This window comes from Leptopilina boulardi, unplaced genomic scaffold (assembly GCF_019393585.1).
Source record: "Leptopilina boulardi isolate dan_hultmark-lab unplaced genomic scaffold, ZJU_Lbou_2.1 LbouV2_266, whole genome shotgun sequence".
NCBI classification, from domain to species: Eukaryota; Metazoa; Arthropoda; class Insecta; order Hymenoptera; family Figitidae; genus Leptopilina; species Leptopilina boulardi.
In genome coordinates, this window is record NW_026137825.1 from 629,808 (window position 1) to 653,375 (window position 23,568).

At 20.5% G+C, this 23,568-nt stretch overlaps 1 protein-coding gene across 1 annotated transcript; it reads right to left on the reverse strand.

Moving 5' to 3' along the window:
- Nucleotides 1-2,891: 2,891 nt before the first annotated feature.
- On the reverse strand, nt 2,892-23,322 carry LOC127281165 (tyrosine-protein phosphatase 69D). The gene is made up of 11 exons (XM_051304731.1): nt 22,586-23,322; nt 21,022-21,321; nt 19,093-19,683; nt 18,606-18,899; nt 16,461-16,723; nt 12,962-13,715; nt 12,540-12,786; nt 9,056-10,067; nt 5,540-5,827; nt 4,943-5,377; nt 2,892-4,833 (listed from the first exon to the last, which is right to left on the reverse strand). Exons 1-11 carry the CDS (start codon nt 22,668-22,670, stop codon nt 4,753-4,755), a joined length of 4,350 nt encoding a protein of 1,449 aa, XP_051160688.1. The 5' UTR covers nt 22,671-23,322; the 3' UTR covers nt 2,892-4,752.
- Between the last annotated feature and the right edge of the window lie 246 nt (nt 23,323-23,568).

Genomic DNA, 23,568 nt, shown 5'->3' on the forward strand with positions numbered 1-23,568 from the left:
AGCGTACGCAAAAACCTGTTGAGAAAAATAATTAATATCGAAAAAAAAAAAAAAAGAGAATCGCGAATTTTATTTTATGATAGAAATTATTTTCCTCAGGATCGAATCTTTCCGATGGCACATTGAACAATTTTCGATTAATTATTTAATTATAATTATTAATTATTATTATAAATTATAATTATTATTATTGATGATGGAACTTTTTAACGTGAAATATAAAAAAAAAAAAAATTTACTATTCCTTTTTTCTAATTTTTTTTTTTTTTTTTTTTTTGAATGGTGAAAAATTTGTTTTTTGATATGAAAATACGTTTAAAAAAATTGAGTTTTTTTTTTTATATCGTTAAATCAGTTTCTAACATCAATAAATTTTTTTTGGAATATTTCCGTCGAACAATTGAGTCATTTTTTTTTTCACTTATATATCTAGGAAAAATATTTGTTTTTCGCAAATATTTGAGTATTCTTAAGCATTAGGGAGGTTCATATTTTTCTTTTGTTTTTTTCGTCTTTTGAAAAAAAATTCTAAAATTTTCCTTCTATTTCAGTGGAAAACAATTTTTTTTTGTTTGCCTTTATCGCAAAAGTTGATAGAAATTTTTTTCTTTTTAAAAAAAACTACGTTTTTTGTCATTTAAAACAATTTTTTTTATTTTATAAAAAAAAAGCGCAAAAGTTGATAAAAAAAACCACAAAAAATTTTTTTTAGAAAAATTTTTTAACAAATTTTTTCTGTATTTTTTTATTAATTTAATTATTTTATTTTATTTAATTACAAAATTTATTATTTATTAATTACTACATTTTTTTTTAATTATGGAATTTTTTTTTTCAATTTCAAATTTATGTAAACAATTTGAATGTCAAGAAATGAAAATTAGAGGAAAGAGAAAAAAAAATTTCTTTTTGTTATAATAAAAAAAATCGAAAAAATAATTTGTAAATTCTTTGGATAAGGGGAGAAAAAAAGTTTTTGAAAAGAAACTCTCAAGTAGAGGGATATAAATATAAATATGTGTACATAGTTATATTTTCATTACAAGGGTCTTGGCTTTGGGTCACTAGAGTTTGTAACCGCAAATGAAAAGAAAAAAAAAAAAAAAAAAAAACTCCAATTGCGCTACTTTTCTTAAAGTGGCTTGACTTCTAGCCTGAGGGACAATAATCACTAAACAAGTTTTTTCTCAACAGAAAAATAAACATCAAGAATTCCAATATAATGAAACTTCCTTTTTTTCAAATTTCACCCAAGTGACAAATAAATTAGCGAAAAAAAAAAATTTTTGTTAATCGAATTAAAATTTTTCTTTTACGAATATTATAATTACTCTTTTTTAAAATTAAATTTTTTAAAATAGTTTTTTGTATTTATAATAATAAAAAAAGAAATAAATTATCAAATTTTTTCAAAGGACAAATTTTTGTAAAGGAAGTTTCGAAAAATAATTCAAAAGACAAAAAAAAAATTAATCTTTTGCAATTGTAATTAAAAATTAGAAAATTATTATTAAAAAATTACAATAATAGATTTTTAAAAAATTATTTAGAATTAAAAAAAATATCTTTGTCTCAATTTTTTTTTTATTGTCGAACGACTTTGTTCTCACTTACGCCCATTGAGTAAAAGTTGCACATTTTTTTTTTTTTATACTTACATTAATTAAATAAAATCATTTATTTGTTTATTTAGAGAAAATAAACAAAGTTATTTGGCTAAAAAAAAAATACATTAAAATTTTGAAATATTTTTTTATTTAATAAAAATTCTTTTCTAATTGAAAAAAAAAAATATTTTGATTTGTGAAACAAAAATTATTTTTCTCAATGTTTTCTAATTTTTTACGAAAAAAAAATTCTACGTTTTATATTATTGCTAACATTTTTTTCTAAAATACTAAAAGATAATTATAAAAAGCTTCTTAATATAAAAAGCGTACTTTTAAAAAAAAAGTTTAATTCAGAGAGAATAAAAATACTTTTACTAATATTACTATTTTTATAGTTAAAGTCAATGATTAAATTTCTTTCAAAAAAGAAACAATTTTTACTCAATTTCACAGCTTATAAACTTTGAAAAATTTTTATTTTTACTTTTTACTTTTTTTGTTTATTTTATTTTGTAGAAAATGATTAAGCCTTTTAAAAAATTCAGTCTCCGGAAATTTTCAATATTATAAATATTAAAAAGTTTCTTTTAAATTAAATTATTTGTAAATAAAATTTTGGAATACAAACTTTTTAAATAAAATTTGTAAATAAAATTTTTAAATCCAAATTTTATGAAATTAAATTTTTTTGTTAATTTAAAAATGAAATTTTTTGCAAAATTTTTGAATAATTTCTCCTCTAATTATTTTTTTTTTCACGGAATTGAAAATAATTTACTATATTATTACGAAATTTTAAATATTCTTTGAATTTTCTCAAGAAAAAAAATTTCTTTGAAAATTTTTCAGAATTTTACAATTCGTAAAATTCTCTCGAAATTGAAATTGGAAGAATTAAAATTTTTACATTAAATATTCAAAAATTTTTGTTAAAAAAAAAAAGCTAAAATATTATTGTGAAAAAAATCAACTCATTCAATATTTTTAATTAAATTCTAGGCCGCCTCTGGTATTTTCAAAATTGAATTGAGTTTCTTTTTTCGTTTAAAAAGAAAAAAAATATATAAAAATTATTACCAAATATGAATGTAAATTGTATAATATTTATATATATCTATATATTTGTATATAAATATATATATATATACGTTAGAATATTTATAATATGTATAGCGTTATTGACTTTTCAATTTGGTTGAAAGTCACTAGACACATCTTTGACTAGTTTTACAAATTAATTGCTTTCGAAAATAGTGATCATTTACATTATCACACGTTGGGTTTTCTTTTTTTTTCTTTTCACGTTCATTTATAACTAATTCCTTTCCTCCGCGATGAGGGACAATTAAAAAAAAAAAATAGGCGCCGTCTTCACAGTAACTATAATAATATTTTCGATAAGTTATGTTAATTTATTTTTTTATTGGTCGTCATTTTTTAACTTTTTCTATTGTAAAAAAAATATTCGCCTTTCTTTTCGTTTTTTTTTTTTTTTGTTTTTAAACCATTTGATACAAAATGTTACAAAAATAAAAAAAAAAAAAAGAGAAAAATTACAAAAAAAAATTTATTTTTGTATTCAAAAATTTTGTTTCTGTTTTTATAAATATAAAAAATTAAATTATTCATATAAAAAACCGATAATTTTTTAATTTTGTATTAAACCAAGTCCACTTCTGGGCCGAAAGGCTGAAGCTTAATTAATAAATAATAATAATATAAAAAACCGATAAAGATAAAAAAAATAGATTTTAAATTGAAAAAATAAAAACTTTCGATATTCGAAAAAAAGAAATGAAATTTTCAATTATTTAATAGAAAACAGAAAAAAAATTTCTCTATCACAATTAAATCGATTGCACTTTTTTTTTTTCTCTCTCCTTCAATTTAATCATGTAAATATTTAGTAAATTGTGCGAATATACAGAATAAATATCAGTAAAAATATTTTTAAAAAAATAGGCTGAAAAAAAGCAAAATTTGCACATTTATTTAATGATTTTTAAAATTCAAATTTATATTATTATATTCACTGGTTATTGAGGGACCAAAAGTAGATTCTTAAAAAAAGATTTCTGTAAAAAAAATCGCTTGTTACTAATATTAGTAATTAGTAATCAGTAATCAGTAATCAGTAATTATTAATTATTAATAATTTACAAAAGTACAATATATATCTAAATGGTATATATATATGTAATATTTATATGTATATATATAAATATCGTTCAAAAAATAAACACTTGTAAAACTAATCAGTTTTTTCTTCTCTCCACATTGCGATGATCATTAAATGTACTTTTTTTTTTTTCTCCATTTTTTTTTTCTCTCACTTCCTGGGCTTTTTTTTCGCTTTAGTTACTGTAAAAACGGTGGGCCTCAACGATTTCGAGAAAGCCCTCACTTAATTCTGGTAACTTTATGGGCTTGAGATTCGATCCAGTGATATTCTCTTTTTCATATATATATATATGACAATTTTCTTAATTTCACGACAAAAAAAAAGGAAAAAAAAAATTAACGATTGCCATTTTTGATAATAAAGAGAATTCCTTGAAATTTCTCCATTTTTTTTTTATAGGTTTCCACGTACGAAACTTGCGTTGCTCATTAAAAGAAAAAAAAAAAAAATAAAAAAGGGGCGAGAAAATTTCCTACTTCGTTTTTTTGTAAGAAAACAATTTTTCGATATTTTTTTAATTCAAATTGCTTTTCTAAAGAAAAATCCCAAATAATTTTTTTTTTTCTTTTCGTTTAAAGAGAGAAACTTTCTTCTTTGGAACTGTTTTTTTCGTAAATTATTTTGGAAAATTTGCCTAAATTGGAAAAAAAAAATTTCTCAAAAACGGAAAAATATCCCCCCCCCCTCTAATTTAGAATAAATTAAAAGTTTTACGAAATTGGCTCCTAATTTAAAGAGTCGAGTTTTTTTTTGGGGTAAAAAATTGAAAAATTAAAAAAAAACTAAGGTGTTTTTTCATTGTCTCGAATGGTAGTAGTAAAAAAGAAAAATGAATTACCTTTATCGAGACAAAAAAGAGAGGCCAATCAAAAAAAAAAAAAAATTAGTTTCTTCTTTTTTTTGAGCGCAAGCAAAAATAAATTGCAGAGTCCATCGGGCCTAACCTTTCACCTCCCTTCATTAAGAGGCTGGTTCATCGTCGGCAAGATTGTGCAAATCCGAATAATTCACAATTGCTCGATGCAAAAATTCATATTGTGCCTGAAATTTTGGAAAATTTTTTATCGTTACCAAAAAATGACAAAGAATAATAATTTACAAATTTTTTTGTAAATTTTTTAAATTATTTTAAAAAAAAATCCAAACTTACGAATGAACTGATCATTCCATGCCTCTGCGATCGTAATTTTTTTGTCGTCGTAAATATATCTATTCGTTTTTCAGTTCTCAATTGTTGTACCAATATGCTAAGCGCAACAAACATTGAACTCCTATCGGAGCCACAACTACAATGAACAACTAATGGCCCAGTTGTATTTTCATTGCCATTTGATTGTGCCATTTGATTGACAAGTTCAATGAGGCCTCTTGTCACTTCTGGCACTTCACCTTCAACAGTTGGCCAACCATGATATTGATATTGTGTTACGACAATATTCTCATCGACTTTTGTATTTGAAACGCATAATTCACGTCTCGTATAATATGGACAACTCTCACTTTGTATATAACGCACTCTAATATGATCGTGCATTGTTTCATCGTCAGGCCAATAGCGTGGACATTTTCTGTATCCCTCGTTCAGCTGTCGGACAAAAAAAAAAAAAATTGTATATTATATTTGCTTTAATTTTAATTTTATTTATTATTTTTAATTTTTTCCCAAAAATTATAATTGATAAAATAAAATACTAATAATAATAATAATTAAATATGAAAATAGTGTAATAAATAAATTATGACTTACGTCCGAAAGCATGACGATTGTCGATATACATTGTTCGGAAATCATTCGCCAAAAATCGGCAATCGTTGATTCCATTGGATCTTGTGTGATAATAAATGACTCGGAATTATCGTAACTCTCAATAAATGATGCATTAATATATGTTGAATGTTCACGTCCAGGAACTGGTGTTAATATCACTCGATTTCTATCGTACGGTATTACTGTATCGTCACGATTTTTACCCTTATTCTCATCAGCTGCACCAACTGAAAACGATTTTCTATCCTCCATGACAGCGACAATTTTCTGAAATTTGACCAACGACAAATTAAAAAAAAATACCAATCAATTTTTGATATTTACAAATAAATAGAATATTTTTACCTATTTTTTTTTTATTTACTAATATTTACTAATTATTTACTAATTATTTACTAATTATTTACTAATTATTTACTAATTATTTACTAATTATTTACTAATTATTTACTAATTATTTACTAATTACTATTAATTAATTAATTACTATTTACTGTTTCAAAATTAAATTTTTTTTTAATTTAACAATTTACTTCAAATTTAACAAATTTTCATAATAACAAATTTTTTATTTTCTTACTTCTCTTCTATTTATTATTTTTTAAATTATTGAATTATTTTAATAATTTAACAAAAAATTAAATTGAAATTTAATAATTTTATTTTAATTTAATAATAAATTCTTCAAATTAAAAATTAATTCGTCATTCAAAAAACAATTTTTTAATCCAGAAATATTCACAAAAAAAAAATAAAATATGTAATAATTGAAAAATTTCGATTTATTTTCAATATCATGGAAAAAGAAAATTAAATTTTTTCCCTCTCCATAAATTTTGTTTGCCAAATTTGAAAAAAAAAACTGAGGCGCATAAAATAAACTGTTCGAACACTAATGAAAATATTTCGAAATTTTCAATTACCATAAAAAATTGTTAATATAATTTTTACAAGGAAAAATTTTAAATTGAAAATTTTAAAAATTATAATTTTTGAAAAACATTTTTTTTTTTCTATTTTTCCAGAAACTTTTAATAAAATTCCCAAAATTTTGCAAAAAAAAAATAAATTTCACGCCTCGGATCGTTTTAGTCGATTTGTATTCCAAAAAATTCGTTATTTTTTATTTGAAAAAAAATTTAATTTGTTAAAAAATATTTTACTTTAAATAACACTAATGTTATTAGATATTAAATTTATTTTATTAATTCTGAAATGAGAATAATTTTATAATGAAAATATTATTAAGAAAATTTATTTCGAATATTTCAAAATCGAACTGAGACAAATTTTCAAAATTTTAGACAAATTTATAAAAAAAAAAATTCTTAAAGTTCCATTTTTTAAATTTTTTTCAAGTCGTGATTTAAGCAATTTATTTGAATTAAAAATTTTGTCATATTTTTTAGTTTTGATGATCAAAAAAAAAAAAAATTCCAAGCAATACTTAATCAAGTTTTACAGATTTTTAAATAAAAATTTTGGAAAGAGTTAAAGTTGAAATTTTTTGAAATAATTGAATTTCAAAAAAATTTTGTTAATTTTCAAACAATAATTAAATTTTACAGAACTAAAAATAATTTATCAATTACTTTTTGGATAACATTTTTTAAAAGTAATTGAATTTTCAAAGATTTACAAATTTGATTTTTGAAATTAATTAAACTTCAAGTGATTTTTAATTTGAAATTTTTGTTAATTTCACTAAAAAAAAAATTATTAGAAATTGCAGACAAAAATAAAATAATTTGAAAACCATTTTTAATTGAAAAATAGTTTCAGATAGTTAAATCTTCGAAAAATATTATAGAAATCATTCAAAATAGCTAATTGAAATAATTGAAATTATTAAATTTAAAAAAATTTTAAATAGAAAATTTTAGATATAATTAAATTTTAGAAGCTTTTAAATTGAAATTTTTGAAAATAATTGAATTTCAAAAGATTGTTGTTAAATTTCAGAAAATAATTAAATAATAAGAGAAATTTTTAGTAATTTCTGTTGATGAAGAATTTATTAAAAATCCCATAAAAAAAAAAAAATTTGAATTCCAAAATAGTTTTTAATTGAAAATTTTGCTTTCAGATAATTGAATTTTCAAAGAATATTTTAAAAATCATTAAAAAATAATAATTGAAATTTTTGTAAATAATGAAATTTCAAGTGATTTTGAATTAAAAATTTTTGGTAATTTTATTTGCTAATTTTTTTAAAAAATTATTAGCAATTATTAAATTTCATAAAAATTTTAATTTAAAAATAATTTACGATAATTGAATTTGTGGAGAATTTCATTAAAATTTTTATAAAATTTAGTGAAGAATTTTAGTTAAAAATTTGTTAAATAATTGAAATAAAGTAGAACAAATTTCTAAAAAAACAAATTTTTAAAGTTCTATTTAAAAATTTTTTTAAAGTCTAATTTATGCAAATAATTTGAATTTAAAATTTTTGCAAAGTTTTTAGTTTTAATGGTAAAAAAAAAAATATTTGGAAAATAATTGAAGCTTTTTTAAATAATTAAATTTTTAAAGAAATATTAAAAATTATTAAAAATAATTATTCAATTTTTCTAAGAAATATTGAAATTATTAAAAATAATTATAGAATTTTTTAAGAGTTACAGTTGAAATTATTTTTTTTTTAGAAATAATTGAATTTCAAAAAAATTTTTTTGTTAAATTTTACAGAATTGAAAATAATTTATCAAAAATAATTTTAGATAACCTTTTTTTTAAAAAAATAATTGAATTGAAAATAGTTTAAAATAATTGAATTTGTGGAGAATTTCATTAAAATTTTTTTAAAATTAATTAATTTAGTAAAGAATTTTAGTTAAAAATTTGTTAAATAATTGAAATAAAGTAGAACAAATTTCTAAAAAAAAACAAATTTTTAAAGTTCCATTTAAAAATTTTTTTAAATTCTAATTTATGTAAATAATTCGAATTTAAAATTTTTGCAAAGTTTTTAGTTTTAATGGTAAAAAAAAAAATATTTGGAAAATAATTGAAGCTTTTTTAAATAATTAAATTTTTAAAGAAATATTAAAAATTATTAAAAATAATAATTCAATTTTTCTAAGAAATATTGAAATTATTAACAATAATTATAGAATTTTTTAAGAGTTACAGTTGAAATTATTTTTTTTTTAGAAATAATTGAATTTCAAAAAAATTTTTTTGTTAAATTTTACAGAATTGAAAATAATTTATCAAAATAATTTTAGATAACCTTTTTTTTTTAAAAAAATTGATTTTGAAAATAGTTTAACATAATTGAATTTGTGGAGAATTTCATTAAAATTATTAAAAATAATTAATTTAGTGCGGAATTTTAATTAAAAATTTGTTAAATAATTGAAATAAAGAAGATCTGAAGAACATTTGCATTGTATACTAAAAAAACGTATTTTGTTTAAAATTTTTTTTTTTAAATTTAAAAAATAGTCGTAAAAATCGTTCCAAGGTCTAAAATTTAAAATAAAAATTCACCTCATATTCCTCTTCCATTCGACACATTTCCTTTCCATTTTCCCTCTGTCTTAATTTTTCAACAGCGGCTTTCATTTGCGATGCTTGTATTTCCGTATCGCCATATTGTGCCATTTCCATTAACGCTCTATAGATAAATATATACTGTTTCAATGATTGTACCAAAAAATTTCTTTGATGCCTCAAATCGCAAACAGTATTAAATATTGAAACTTGTCCCTCCTCAGACAATTGTTGTAACAATGAATCCAATGCAACTAATGTTCCCGTACGTCCAACACCAGCGCTACAATGAACTAATATTGGCCCCTTTTCCAATGAATATGCCTCATTAACTCTTTTAATAAATTTCAATATTGCATGTGGATGTTCAGGTGCCATAAAATCTTTCCATACCAAAAAATGATATTGTACAATTGTCCTTGATTCACGTTCACCAGTTCTTGACATTTTTAATTCTCTCACAACATAATCAGAATATGCTCTCTCTCTAATATGATCAACAGTTATATCGCCAAAATTTTTTGTCTCATTTATATCGGGCCAATATTTTGCACATTTTGTTTTTGAATATTCCTCAAGATTTGTTAACATTAGAACCAATTCAAGATGTTGTTCCCATATCATACGCCAATAATCACAAACAGTATTCTCCATTGGTCCTTGGGCGCAAATAAATTTTTTTCTCTCCTTATAGCCAAGTACAAAATTTGCATTTATATAATCAGAACCACAAATACCATCAATTTGTGTTAAACGTACGCGTGTTTGATCATAACATTTAATATCGGGATAACGATTTTTATATAAATTTTCACGCATTTCTGAAGCGCGCGTTGTACGATCAGTAAATTTATCGGGTAATAATTCAAATTCATGTTGAAAACCATAATCAGAATTACGATGACGTTCAATAAATGATTGATAGAGTTCAAGTTTTTGTACTGGTGGCATGTCTGGTGGACTTGCCGCTACCAATTGATGACGACCTCTTAAACTTCTGCAAAGATGTCTGTTAGAAAATAATAAAAAAAATGTGTTTAGAAAAAAAAAAAGAAAAATTGTGAAAGTAATTTTTTTGGTGCCCCCCCCCCATCCCATTTAATTTTTAATTTTTTTTTTTTAGGGAGCGAAATAGAGTAAAATAATTATTATTAATATTTAAGAAAAACATTTTTTAGTCGCTTTTTACATTATAAAAAGTAGAAAAAAATTCCATTTTTTTTAAATTCTTAATAAGTGTAAATAGTTCAAAAATATTTTATTATTATTATTATTATTATTATTATTATTAAATAGTTTTTATTAATTCTTACCATTAAATATTATTATAATAAATTAATTCTTTAATTATAAAAAATTATTTTTATGTCTCAGATCGATTTTAATCGCTTTTTACTATAAAAAGTTAAAAAAATTCAATATTTTTAATTCTTAGTGAATTTAATTAGTTAATAAATATTTTATTATATTATTTGCTTTAAAAATAAATTTTAGTATTTTAAACAAATTTTTTTTTGGTTCAAATAAATATTTTTATTTCAATCAAATGAAATTTTTATTTAAAAATGAATATTATTATTATTATTATTTGCTTTAAAAATAAATTTTAGTATTTTAAATAATTTTTTTTTTTAGTTCAAATAAACATTTTTATTTCAACCAAATGGAATTTTTTTTTTTTAAAATGAATATTGTTGTTATTATTATTATTATTATTAATAATATTAAATATTTATTATAAATTTTTACTATTAAATATTAAATAAATTAAGCAATTAATTTAATTAATTTTTTTAATTAAAAACTAATTTTTACCCCTTGGATTAATTTTTGTGGCTTTTTACTTTTTTTTAGACAAAAATTACAAAAAAATCGATATTTGAAAATCTTACTAAATTTAATTAGTTAATAAATATTTTATAATAATTGATATTATTATTATTATTATTATTATTATTATTATTAAATAGTTTTTATTAATTCTTACCATTAAATATTATAATAAATTAATTCTTTAATTATAAAAAATTATTTTTATGTCTCAGATCGATTTTAATCGCTTTTTACTATAAAAAGTTGAAAAAATTCAATATTTTTAATTCTTAGTGAATTTAATTAGTTAATAAATATTTTATTATATTATTTGATTCAAAAATAAATTTTAGTATTTTAAACAAATTTTTTTTTGGTTCAAATAAATATTTTTATTTCAACCAAATGAAATTTTTATTTAAAAATGAATTTTATTATTATTATTATTATTATTATTATTTGCTTTAAAAATAAATTTTAGTATTTTAAATAAATTTTTTTAGTTCAAATAAACATTTTTATTTCAACTAAATGGAATTTTTTTTTAATTATTATTATTATTATTATTATTTGCTTTAAAAATAAATTTTAGTATTTTAAACAAATTTTTTTTTGGTTCAAATAAATATTTTTATTTCAACCAAATGAAATTTTTATTTAAAAATGAATTTTATTATTATTATTATTATTATTATTTGCTTTAAAAATAAATTTTAGTATTTTAAATAAATTTTTTTAGTTCAAATAAACATTTTTATTTCAACTAAATGGAATTTTTTTTTAATTATTATTATTATTATTATTATTATTTGCTTTAAAAATAAATTTTAGTATTTTAAATAAATTTTTTTTTTATTTTAAATAAACATTTTTATTTCAACCAAATGGAATTATTTTTTAAAAATGAATATTGTTGTTATTATTATTATTATTATTATAATTAAATATTTATTATTAATTTTTACTATTAAATATTAAATAAATTAAGCAATTAATTTAATTAATTTTTTAATTAAAAAATAATTTTTAACCCTCGGATTAATTTTTGTCGTTTTTTTACTTTTTTTTTGACAAAAGTTACAAAAAAATCGATATTTGACAATCTTACTAAATTTAATTAGTTAATAAATATTTTATAATAATTGATATTATTGCAATTATTATTATTATTATTATTATTATTATTATTATTGTACTTAAATATTTGTTATTCATTATTATTATCAAATATTAAATAATTTAAATGATTAATTTAATTGAATAAAGATATATTTACAAATATTTATACAATTCATTGAAATTGTCTTCAAATATTAAAGAAAATAATTGAAAATAATATTCTATTAGTAAATTAAATAATTGGAAATTATAATTAAATTAAATTATAAATTAATTGAAATATGGATAAAAAAAAACAACTTTTCAACAATACAAATTTTATCTAAATCTAAAAATGGTTAAAAATTTTCAATTTTAAATTTCAATTAATAATAAAAAATTTAGAAACTTTGAAATGAAAAGAAAATAGAAAAGAATCATTTATAATTTAAAAATAAAAAATTCAAGGGGAAAAAAATTGGAAATTAAAAATAATTAAAGAGCCTCAATAATAATAATAAAAAAAGAAAATCGTTATGTTAGTAAAAAAATTTTCTTTTTTAATATTCACCTGAAACTGTCTGTTAATGTAATGATTTCCTCGCCTTGTTGTTGAGCTCTTTTCGAATATTTCACCATAATACAAAGCGTAACCAGCAAAACGATAATTAGTAAAATCATGAAAATTGAAATTTGAAGAATAACACCAAGTGTCGTTGAATCTTGTGCTGCTGTTGTTGAAACTTCAATTCCACCATAAAGTGGAGTAAAATAACTACTATAAGCAGTCAATACTTGTCCCTCTTTATTGCCATAAACTAGACAAAAAAAAAGAACGTTTTTAAAAAAAATTATCCCATTCAACGATTTTTAATTATAAATATTCCTTAAAAAAAAAACAAATTTATTCGACATTCCTTTTTTCAATATGTACCAAAAAAAAGAAACAAAGAACCATTCAAGTTAAAAATTATTATTTTAAAAAATCCTCACCAACAACTTCAATGAATCCCGTATAATTTGCCTTCTCATCCAAAAATCCATCCTGCGGTGGAATTGGTTGCAATTCCACAGTTTCACTTCCATTTGTCTCATCTCTCCTTTTTCTCGCCGTCGATTCACTAAATCCAACAGGCACAATTTGTGTTGTCATTTCCAATTGATTAACAATTCCCAATGGAATATTTGATATTCCCAAAAAATTTGAATTCATCGTTGTCATTATTGGCGTCGTTGTACTTGTCGTCGTCGTCGTCGTCGTTGAATTAATTGACGAATTTCCCATTGTCTCAGGAATAAAATGAAGTACAGTTGGTATTGGTTTTGGACGTAAACCAATGCATTTATCGCATTCAGTACTACCATTAAATGATTCACCATCGCCAAGAAATATTTCTGTCATTAAACGATCGCTGTCAAACATTTCGGCAAGATATGCGCCATTTGAATTTGACGTATGTACATAATTATAAGAATAAACTGGTATATCGTCAGGTGACGATGGTAAATCGGCAATTGTCATTTGTTGATTTAATTTTATCATAAATACACGATAACAACAAATTGGACCATTTCTCTCGGTGATACGTGGTAAATATAATTTAAATAATTGTCGTCCTTCATTTTCAATTTTACGCCATGTTCGTAAATTTAAACTATCTTTATCGGGCGTTGACGGTGGCATTGTACAATTTACTGTTGCCAATTTACCTGTACTTCGATGTCGCGTTATTCCGCGTAATGTCACCTGCAAATTAGCGCAAAAAAAAATAAATTACAAAAATTAAATAATTTGTTATTAATTAATTAATTAATTAATTAACTAGCAAAATTAAACGCGCGCCAAATTGAGTATTTAATTGTTTTTTATAAAGAAATTAAAGATTAATATTATCAATAATAATTTAACTTATTAGAATATTATTACATATTAAATGATAATAATGAAAATTATATATGATTACAGGCCTCGGATTATACGACTTTTTCTGACTTTTTTTCAAAAATACGACTTTTATCGACTTATTTTAATAAAATGCGACATTTTTTTACATTTGAAAAAAAATGTAAATAAAATACATTTTTTTAGTATAAAATGTAGATCTTCTTCAAATCTTCTTCAATCCAATTATTTAACATGTTTTGAACTAAAATGATTCTTCACTAAATTAATTATTTTTAATAATTTTAATGAAATACATCACAAATTCAATTATATCAGAATTATTTTTCAATTAAAATTTTTATGAAATTTAACAATTGTTTATAATTTAAAAAAAAATATATCACAATAAAATTGAATTATTTTTTAAAAATTTCAATTCAAAATAAACTAAAATTCAATTATTACACGAAATTTTAATTAAAAATCAATTAAAAATCCAATAATTATCAAAAATTTTCAATTTAAAATTTAATTATTTACCAAGTTTTCAATTTAAAATGAAATAAAATTTAATTATTTTCTAAAATTTCTATTCAAAATTAATTATCCAAATTTTCAATCAAAAATGAACTTAAATTATTATCCAAAATTTCCATTCAAAATCAACGCAAATTCAATTATTACCAAAAATTTTAATTCAAAATCAATTAAAATTCAATTATTATCCAAAATTAAATTATTATCCAAATTTTCAATCAAAAATCAACTAAAATTAAATTATTATCCAAAATTTCAATTCAAAATCAAAGAAAATTAAATTATTTTCAAAATTTTCAATTCTATATCTTTTAAAATTTAATTATTTTCCAAATTTTCTATTTCAAATCAAATAAAATTAAATTATTTTCAAAAATTTTTAATTCAAAATCAATTAAAATTCAATTATTTTTAAAAATTTCAATACAAAATTAAACATAAAATTTAATTATTTTCAAAATTTTTAATTCAAAATCTTTTAAAATTCAATTATTTTCCAAATTTTCAATTTCAAATCAAATAAAATTAAATTATTTTCAAAAATTTCAATTCAAAATCAATTAAAATTCAATTATTTCCCAAAATTTTAATTCAAAATTAATTAAAATTCATTTATTATACAAAATTTCAATTGAAATTCAATTATTTTCCAAATTTTCAATTTAAAATCAAATAGAATTCAATTATTTTTAAAAATTTCAATTTAAAATCAATTAAAATTCAATTATTTTGCAAATTTTCAATTCAAAATCTTTTAAAATTTAATTATTTTCCAAATTTTCAATTCAAAATCTTTTAAAATTTAATTATTTTCCAAATTTTCAATTTAAAATCAAATAAAATTCAATTATTTTAAAAAATTCCAATTAAAATTCAATTATTTCTCAAAATTTTAATTCAAAAGCAATTAAAATTCAATTATTATACAAAATTTTAATTGAAAATCAATTATTTTCAAAAATTTGAATTTAAAAGCATCTAAAATTTAATTATTTCCAAAATTTTCCATCGGAAATTTTTTTTTTAAATTTAATAATTTCAATTATAACTCTAAGGAAATTCAATTATTTTTATCTATTTTAATAATATTCTATGAAAATTCAACTATCTGAAACCATTTTTCAATTAAAAATGATTTTCAAATTATTGTATTTTGTCCGCATTTTCTAATAAATTTTTAGTGAAATCATCTAAAATTTTAATTACAAAACACTTAAAGTTTCAATTAATTTCAAAAATATCAATTTTAAATCTTTGAAAATTCAATTAAATTTAAAAAATATTTTCCAAAAATTGTTTGATTAATTATTTTTAGCTGTAAAATTTAATAATTGTTTGAAAATTAACAATATCTTTTGAAATTTAATTATTTCTAAAAATTTCAACTTTAACCCTTCGAAAAGGATTATTGTTAAAAAAAAAAATTTTTATTTAAAAATCTGTAAAATATTTTTGTTAAAATAAAAAACAAATCCACTTTTTTTTGGAATATAAATCGACTAAAACGACTTTTTGTGTCTTTAAGTTGATTCGAGGCCTGTTTTTTTTATAATTAATATTTAATAGGTATTCGTTGGCCCCTGATACTTAAAAATTAATTTTTAAAAATTAATTTTTTTCAAATTACTATCTTGTACGAAATTTCCTGGCGCATCTTTTTTGCTCATCATAAATTTTTTGTATTTGTATACAATTTTTGAATCAATATACAACTTTAAAAAAAATTTCGTTGATAAACGTTGTGTACTTCAGCTTCGTGAATTGAATTTTCGAATTTGGAATTTTAAAGAAACTTATTCCGAAATTTGGAAACACAATTATACAACTTTGGCAAAAATGAGAAAAAGAATTGTCAAAATTTGACACGTCATAAGATTACTATTCAAAAAAACACGTGAAATCAGAAAAGGCCAACTTCAAGTTAGGACAGAAGGACAGACCAAGCATTTTATTATTATATAATTAATGTTTTTTTAAATAAATAAAGAAAATGATAGAAAATTAAATATAATAATTGTAAAAACAAAAATAAAGTAACTGTTTGCTTGATAAAAAAAAAAATGTACTCACCGTATAATTTGTATTGGGGGGTATCTGATTAAAATGATAAGAGCGTGCAGTGCCGAGGGCATTTTTATCACTCGGTCCCCAATGATCGACCTCAAGTCGTCCCAAATCATTTCGATAGATGGATTTTCCCGCTAAATTAACGCCGTAACGATCAATGACACCATTTGGCTTCTCTGGTGGTTCCCAGCTTAGAGTCAGAAAACTGGTGCTGCTTATATTGTCGTAACGACACGTGACGGAGAGATTTCGCGGAGGACTCGCCGCTAAATCGAAAGAAAACGAAAAAACAAACAATGAATTCTTTGTATAGAAAAAAAGAAATTAAAAATTTTAATGATTAATTATACAATTTAAACAAAAAAGTCAGCAAAAAAACAATTGCATCGTTCATAATTTTTTTCTTTTTATCAAAATAATTAGTATGAGATAATTCTTTTTATTTTTTTTAATTAAATAACTAAATTTACAAAATTAAAAAAAAAAAATTAATTAATTAGTTAATAATTATTTTCAAATAAAAATTAATTCAATTAATTTCTTATTTTTATTGGTAAAAATAAATTTATCAATTAAAATTGATAAAATAATAATAATAATAATAATAATAATAATAATAATAATAATAATAATAATAATAATTAATTAATAAAATGCAAAATTCAATCGATTAAAATTTAAAATTATGGAAATTTCGATTTATCTAAAATTTAATTAAGTTTTAAATTATCCGAATTTCTATTTGTAAAAATTTTAATTCAAATTTTAAATTATCTAAATTTTAATTTGATTGAAGTTTTAAATTATCCGAATTTTAATTAATTTCCAACTTCAAATTATTCGAATTTCTATTTGTAAAAATTTTAAATTTATTTAACAATATAAAAAATTATCGAAATTTTAATTGATTTAAGTTTTAAATTATCCGAATTTCTATTTGTAAAAATTTTAATTCAAATTTTAAATTATCTAAATTTTAATTTGATTGATGTTTTTAATTATCCGAATTTTAATTGATTTTCAACTTCAAATTATTCGAATTTCTATTTGTAAAATTTTTTAATTTATTTAACAATATAAAAAATTATCGAAATTTTAATTGATTTAAGTTTTTAATTATTCGAATTTTAATTGATTAACTTTAAATTATTTGAATTTCAATTTTGGTTATATAAAAATTTTGTAAGACAAAAAATCGTTTTGATGAAAATTCGTGCAAATTATTAATTCGGATAAATAAAAATTCGGCTCAAAAATAATTAGGTCAAATGAAATTTTATAAAATGAAAATTTTATAATTAATAATTTTTAGAACATTGAATCATGCGTCTCAAAAATTTTCAAGTAATTAAAATTTATAATCAATTATTGAAGTAATAATAGTTGAAAATTTGGATAAATTAAAATCAAGATAATTTGAAAATTAAACAAAATTTGGAAAAATTGAAATTCAAATAATTTGAAGTTTTGAAATCAATTAAAATTAACGGATAATTAATAACTTAAATCAATTAAAATTTCGATAATTTTTTTATATTGTTAAATAAATTTAAAAATTTTACAAATAGAAATTCGAATAATTTGAAGTTTTGAAATCAATTAAAATTAACGGATAATTAAAAACATCAATCAAATTAAAATTTAGATAATTTGAAATTGAAATTTTTACAAATAGAAATTCGGATAATTTGAATTGAAATTATTAATTAATTATTGAAGTAATAATAGTTGAAAATTTGTATAAATTGAAATTGAGATAATTTGAAACTTAAATTAAACAAAATTTGGAAAAATTGAAATTCGAATAATTTGAAATTTAAAATCAATTAAAATTTGGATAATTTGGAAATTATTGATTGAAATTGAATTTTGCATTTAATTTACAATTTTAATTAATAAATTTATTTTGACTCTTAAAAATAACTAAAAATTGAAAGTTCTTGATAACTTGTAATTTAAATTTAATATATTCAATTAAAATTTCAATCAAATTAAAATTTGTAACAAAATTTAATTAAATGGAAATTTAGATGAATTGAAAATTTCAACAAATTCAAATTTGAAAAAAAATTAAATGAATCGCTAATTAGAAAGAATTAGAAAAAAAAATTTTTCTAAATAGAATTTTTTTTTTTTTTTTTAAATTACCTCCATCATATGTGGTGCCAGTAACTTCAGCGCTCCAATTTCCACATCGTTTCGTATATTCGCTGCACGCTTGTACTTTAAATGTATAAGTTGTTGACGGTTCAAGATTCATAAATGCATAATAAGATTCGGGTTTTGCTGGATAAGTTGTTTCAAGATTTACATCGTTGTGCGTTGCTTTTAAATTATAAAAATGAACATGCTCCTTTAAATGTGCCGGTGGCGTTGTCCACGTGATTGTTATCGAATTTTCATTCGCTCCATTCATTACAACAGTTGGAATAAATATTGGATCTGTGAAATGAATTTTTTTTTATTAATTATAACTAAATTCTTTCTTTCAATGAAGAAACAAAGATTGTTTTTTATTCAAAAAAATTTTTCAAATTTTTCTTTTTAAATTAACGGTTTCTAAAATTAGTGTAAATTAGTAATTTTGCTGTATTTTTAATTAAATCTAAATAATACATTTTTTTTTTGGTCTCACCTTCTTCCAACGTTGTTATCCATCGTGGATCAATTTGAATATGCGAACTACCAACAGAATTAGTGGCACTAATTTTAATTTGATAGGATGTACCTTTTTCTAATCCACTTAGAACATAACTTGTGATACCGCCTTTTATTTGTTCCTTATTATATTGCCATTGATCGGTGCCTTGTTTTAAATTTTGTATAAAATATCTTTGTATTGGTTCATTGCCATTGTTTAGGGTCCAATTTAAAAAAATACTATTAGCACCAACTGCTTTCATAAAGTCAATACTAACTTGTGGTACTTCAATGACAAATAAATGTACCTCACCGGTGAGTATTCGTTTACTATAATCTTGAGCTTGACATTTGTATGTTCCATTATCTTTACGTGTTACACTTGGAAAATTTAATATCAATTGAATGTATGTTTCATTAATGTGTGTAACATTCATATGATCCTTTAAATATCCTTGATTATCCGTGTCATTGCCTTTTGACCAATTTAAATTATTTATTGGCTCACCATAAATGTGACACGTTAATGTTGCCTGTTCCAATACTTTCATACGTACTTTTTCACCTGGTTCAATTCTTCCCGGTTCTGTGGATATGAATTTATATGTTATTTTTTTTTTTAATAGAAAACTAAAAAAAAAAAAATTTGTTTATTGTCAACATTTCTAAATAGACGTTTACTTTTTTTTTATATAAATTAATTAGTAACTGACATAAAATTAATAAATCAATTATTAATTTAAAAAATCTAAAAAAATACCAAATAATAAAAAAATCAAATTAGAAAAAAAATTGATGGGAAAAATTTTTAAAATAGAAAAATTTATTTTTATAAATTAATCAATTAGTAATTTACATAAAATTAATAAATAAATTACTAATAAACAAGGCTGATAAAATAATTATCAAAACCAAAATTAAAAGAATCCGATTTTTTAAATTCCAATTATTTTTCTTTCTTTAAATCTTTATTTTTACATACGTAATATTTTTCAAAAATTCTTAAATAGTTTTTTATTTAATAAATAATTTAACGAAAAATTTAATAATACAAACATTAGAAAATATTAATATTTTTAACAAAAAAAAAAAAAATAATATAATATTTTAATTAAACATTAGAATTGTCCAATAATAATTGGATAAATAAAATGAAAATAAAAATAAATAATAATAATAATAATAATAATAATAATAAAAATAAATATTAATAATAATATAATAATAATAATAATAATAATAATAAATATTAATAATAATAATAATAATAATAATAAATATTAATAATAATAATAATAATAATAATAATAATCCAGTAAACCATTAATAATAATGTTTTTTATAATAAAAATAATAATAAAAATTAAAAAAAGAAAACAAACCAAATTTACATTTTCGTTTTTTTTTGCAATTAAAAATAAAAAGATTTGTAATTAAAATTTTTCTCCTGTAAAATTGTCGTATATTTATTTAAACGTTTTATAAATTTTATTCCTTATTTAAATAATTTAAAAATTGATTTTGAATAAAAAAAATTTTTTAAATTCTAAAAAAAAACAAAATAGCTCAATTTTAGGTTATGTTACTCGAATTTTTTTTTCAAAATTTAATTATTATTATACAATTTTTTTGTACAGAATTTTTAATTTTTGAAAATAATTTTTCTGTCTCAATTATAAAAATTTAAATAATCCCCCCCCCCCAAAATTCAAATATTTTTGTTGGTCCAGGTATACCAACCTAAAAGTGAAATAAAAAATAAAAAAAAAATAGTTTAAAAAAGAATTTTTACTTTAACTCTACAGTAATTATAAACTTTTATAATAGAAAAATAGTTAAATTTTACGATAAAAAAATTTAGTTTTCTTTTTCTTTTTTTTGAAATAATGAATTTTTTTTTTTGAAATTGGTTTTCTGTCCTCACCTATAACACGAATGCCAATTGTTTTATCGACCAATTTTCCAGATCCCGTTTGTGCACGACATGTGTAATTGCCCGTATCTTGTCGACGTGCCGGTTTCAAATCTAATCTGACTTTATCCTTTGACTCTTTAACGAAGGTCAAATTTCTTCCTGGCGAAAGCCAAACAATATGACCTGGCTCGCTAAATTGACATGTCAATGAAGGCCTACTACCAGCTTCAATACCATCGGCATCCTGTGACACTTCAACGTGCATCGATGGCTCTTTTTGTGATTCTCCATTTTCCAATTGTCCCAAATCTATTATAAAATATAATTATTTATCCAAAAAAAAAATTTGATAAAAAAAAAAACGAAAAAAACCAACAAAAACAGATTTTCGATTTGAAAATAAATATAAAAATAGAGAAATCTACTTTATCGACTGAAAAAAAATTTGACATTTTATTAATTAATGTAGTAAAAAAAATTTATTTTACAAAAAAAAAAATTATTTTACAGAACCTTTTTCTAATTAAAAAATTTATTTTAATTAATTTGACTTTTTTTTTTTCAAAAAACCGATTATTTTTTTGTAATAAATATATTGTTTAATATTTTATAAATATAACAAAAAAAATTTTTCTTTAATTCTTTTTTTTTAATCAAATTTTGTTACTTTAACTAAAAAAAAAATTTACAAGATAAATAAAACGTAATAAAGTTTTAACAGTTTGTTTATTCTTTCTGTTGATCTTTCAACTTTCGTTGATTCAAAGAAATCTTTACTCTCCTACTAAGAAACTGGATTATTGATTCAATAGTTTACTAATTAGTCACTTTTTTTTATAATAATGTATTAAAAATTAATTTAATGAAAATATTAATTAAAAGTTTTGTGATAAAATACAAAATTAAATTTTTTTGTTTAAATAGAATAATTATAACACGAAAGAAAAAATTCTAATTAATATTTGAAAAAAAAAAAAAAATGTTTAAAAAAAACTATTTTGTAAATTTCTGCCGACAATTATTATAAATCTCGTGTAAATTTACAAAATTGTACAAATAAAAGAAAAATTCACTACTGTATATAAACAATTGAAAACATCGACAATGTTCAAAATATTTATTTTACATTGTCGGAAGAATACGTGCAAAAAAATAATAAATAAAAAAAATACAAACACTAAAAATAAACAGATTTTTAAAAAAAACTTGCTATTAAATTAAGTCAAAAATGCAAAATTTTGAAAAAAAAACGTCAAAAAAATCTTTTGTTTTGGACCTGTAAAAAAGTTCCAAATGAAAAGCACGTGTTTATTTTATAACCACGTGGGCGTTCTTTGCATAACTAATTAAATAATTATAAAATTCAATATTCTTAAATTCCCTCCCTTCTCTGAGAAAAAAAGTCCTTTATCACTAAGCCCAATGTAACAAAATTTGATATAAATTTACACACACCGATAAGGGGCGATCGGTGTGAAAATATTTCCCCCCCAAACTTGACATTTATAATAGCGTCGTTTTTTTTTTTTTTTTAAATTTTTTTTACATAAAATAGATTATTTTTGAAACTTACCAGTTTGAGACGAAGCCAAAGCAATAAGAATAGATAAAAATTGTAGCGTGATAAACCTCGCCATCGGTTTTCGATTGAGAAACATGGCGTCCTGACAGCCGGGTCGGGTGTGTGTAAACGGAAAAAAAAACCCGCACTCCTTTTTTTTTTTGTATTCTCTCGAATTTTCTAATTCACACACACACAATTAATTATAGTACCAAAATCGTGACATGTCTGTCAAAAAAGATTTTCCTCTCTTTTTTACAAGGCCGTTACTTTTAAATGAAAAAGTAACAAAATTAAAAAAAATTCTAAACACTCACTGCATAATTATTATACACTATACTATATACGATTGTACGTGCATTCGATAAGCATTTTCGCGACGACGTTGTGTCGTGGGGCACGCGGCGCGCTTTGCACTCATGCACTGTGTTCGCGCATCGTCCCGCCGGTTAGACTCAGGGATTATATACAATTCTGATTCTTGTATATACACACAATATAAGAGAGAGAGAGATGATGAAGAAAAACTAAATTTGACCCGTTCTCATCAAACACCAAAAAAAAATAAGCGGTCTTAATTAATGTTTTATTGTCGCTGTCGTTGCACCCAACACCCACGCAACGACATTTTCTCTAATATATATATATATATATAGCGAACCGAATAAATGACTTTTAATTGTTATAGAGAAGATAGGGGAGGGGGGATAAATGATTTTAATTCCCCCTTTTATAACACGGAGGGGGATATTTTATCGACAAAGATTCTCTCTTTTTTTTGAGGTTAGAGTTACATTGACATTGTTTCCGATTTCAACCGCTAGGGACGTTAGGCGGGAAAATTTAAAATTAATTAACAAAGCTTTTTGCGTTTTTCTTTTTATTTCTTTAATTTTTAATACTTTTTACGAAATTATTTACTAAATTATTATTATTAGTAATAAATAAATATTATTTTTAAGTTAATAATTTTGACGGTATTTTAAAATGTCTTT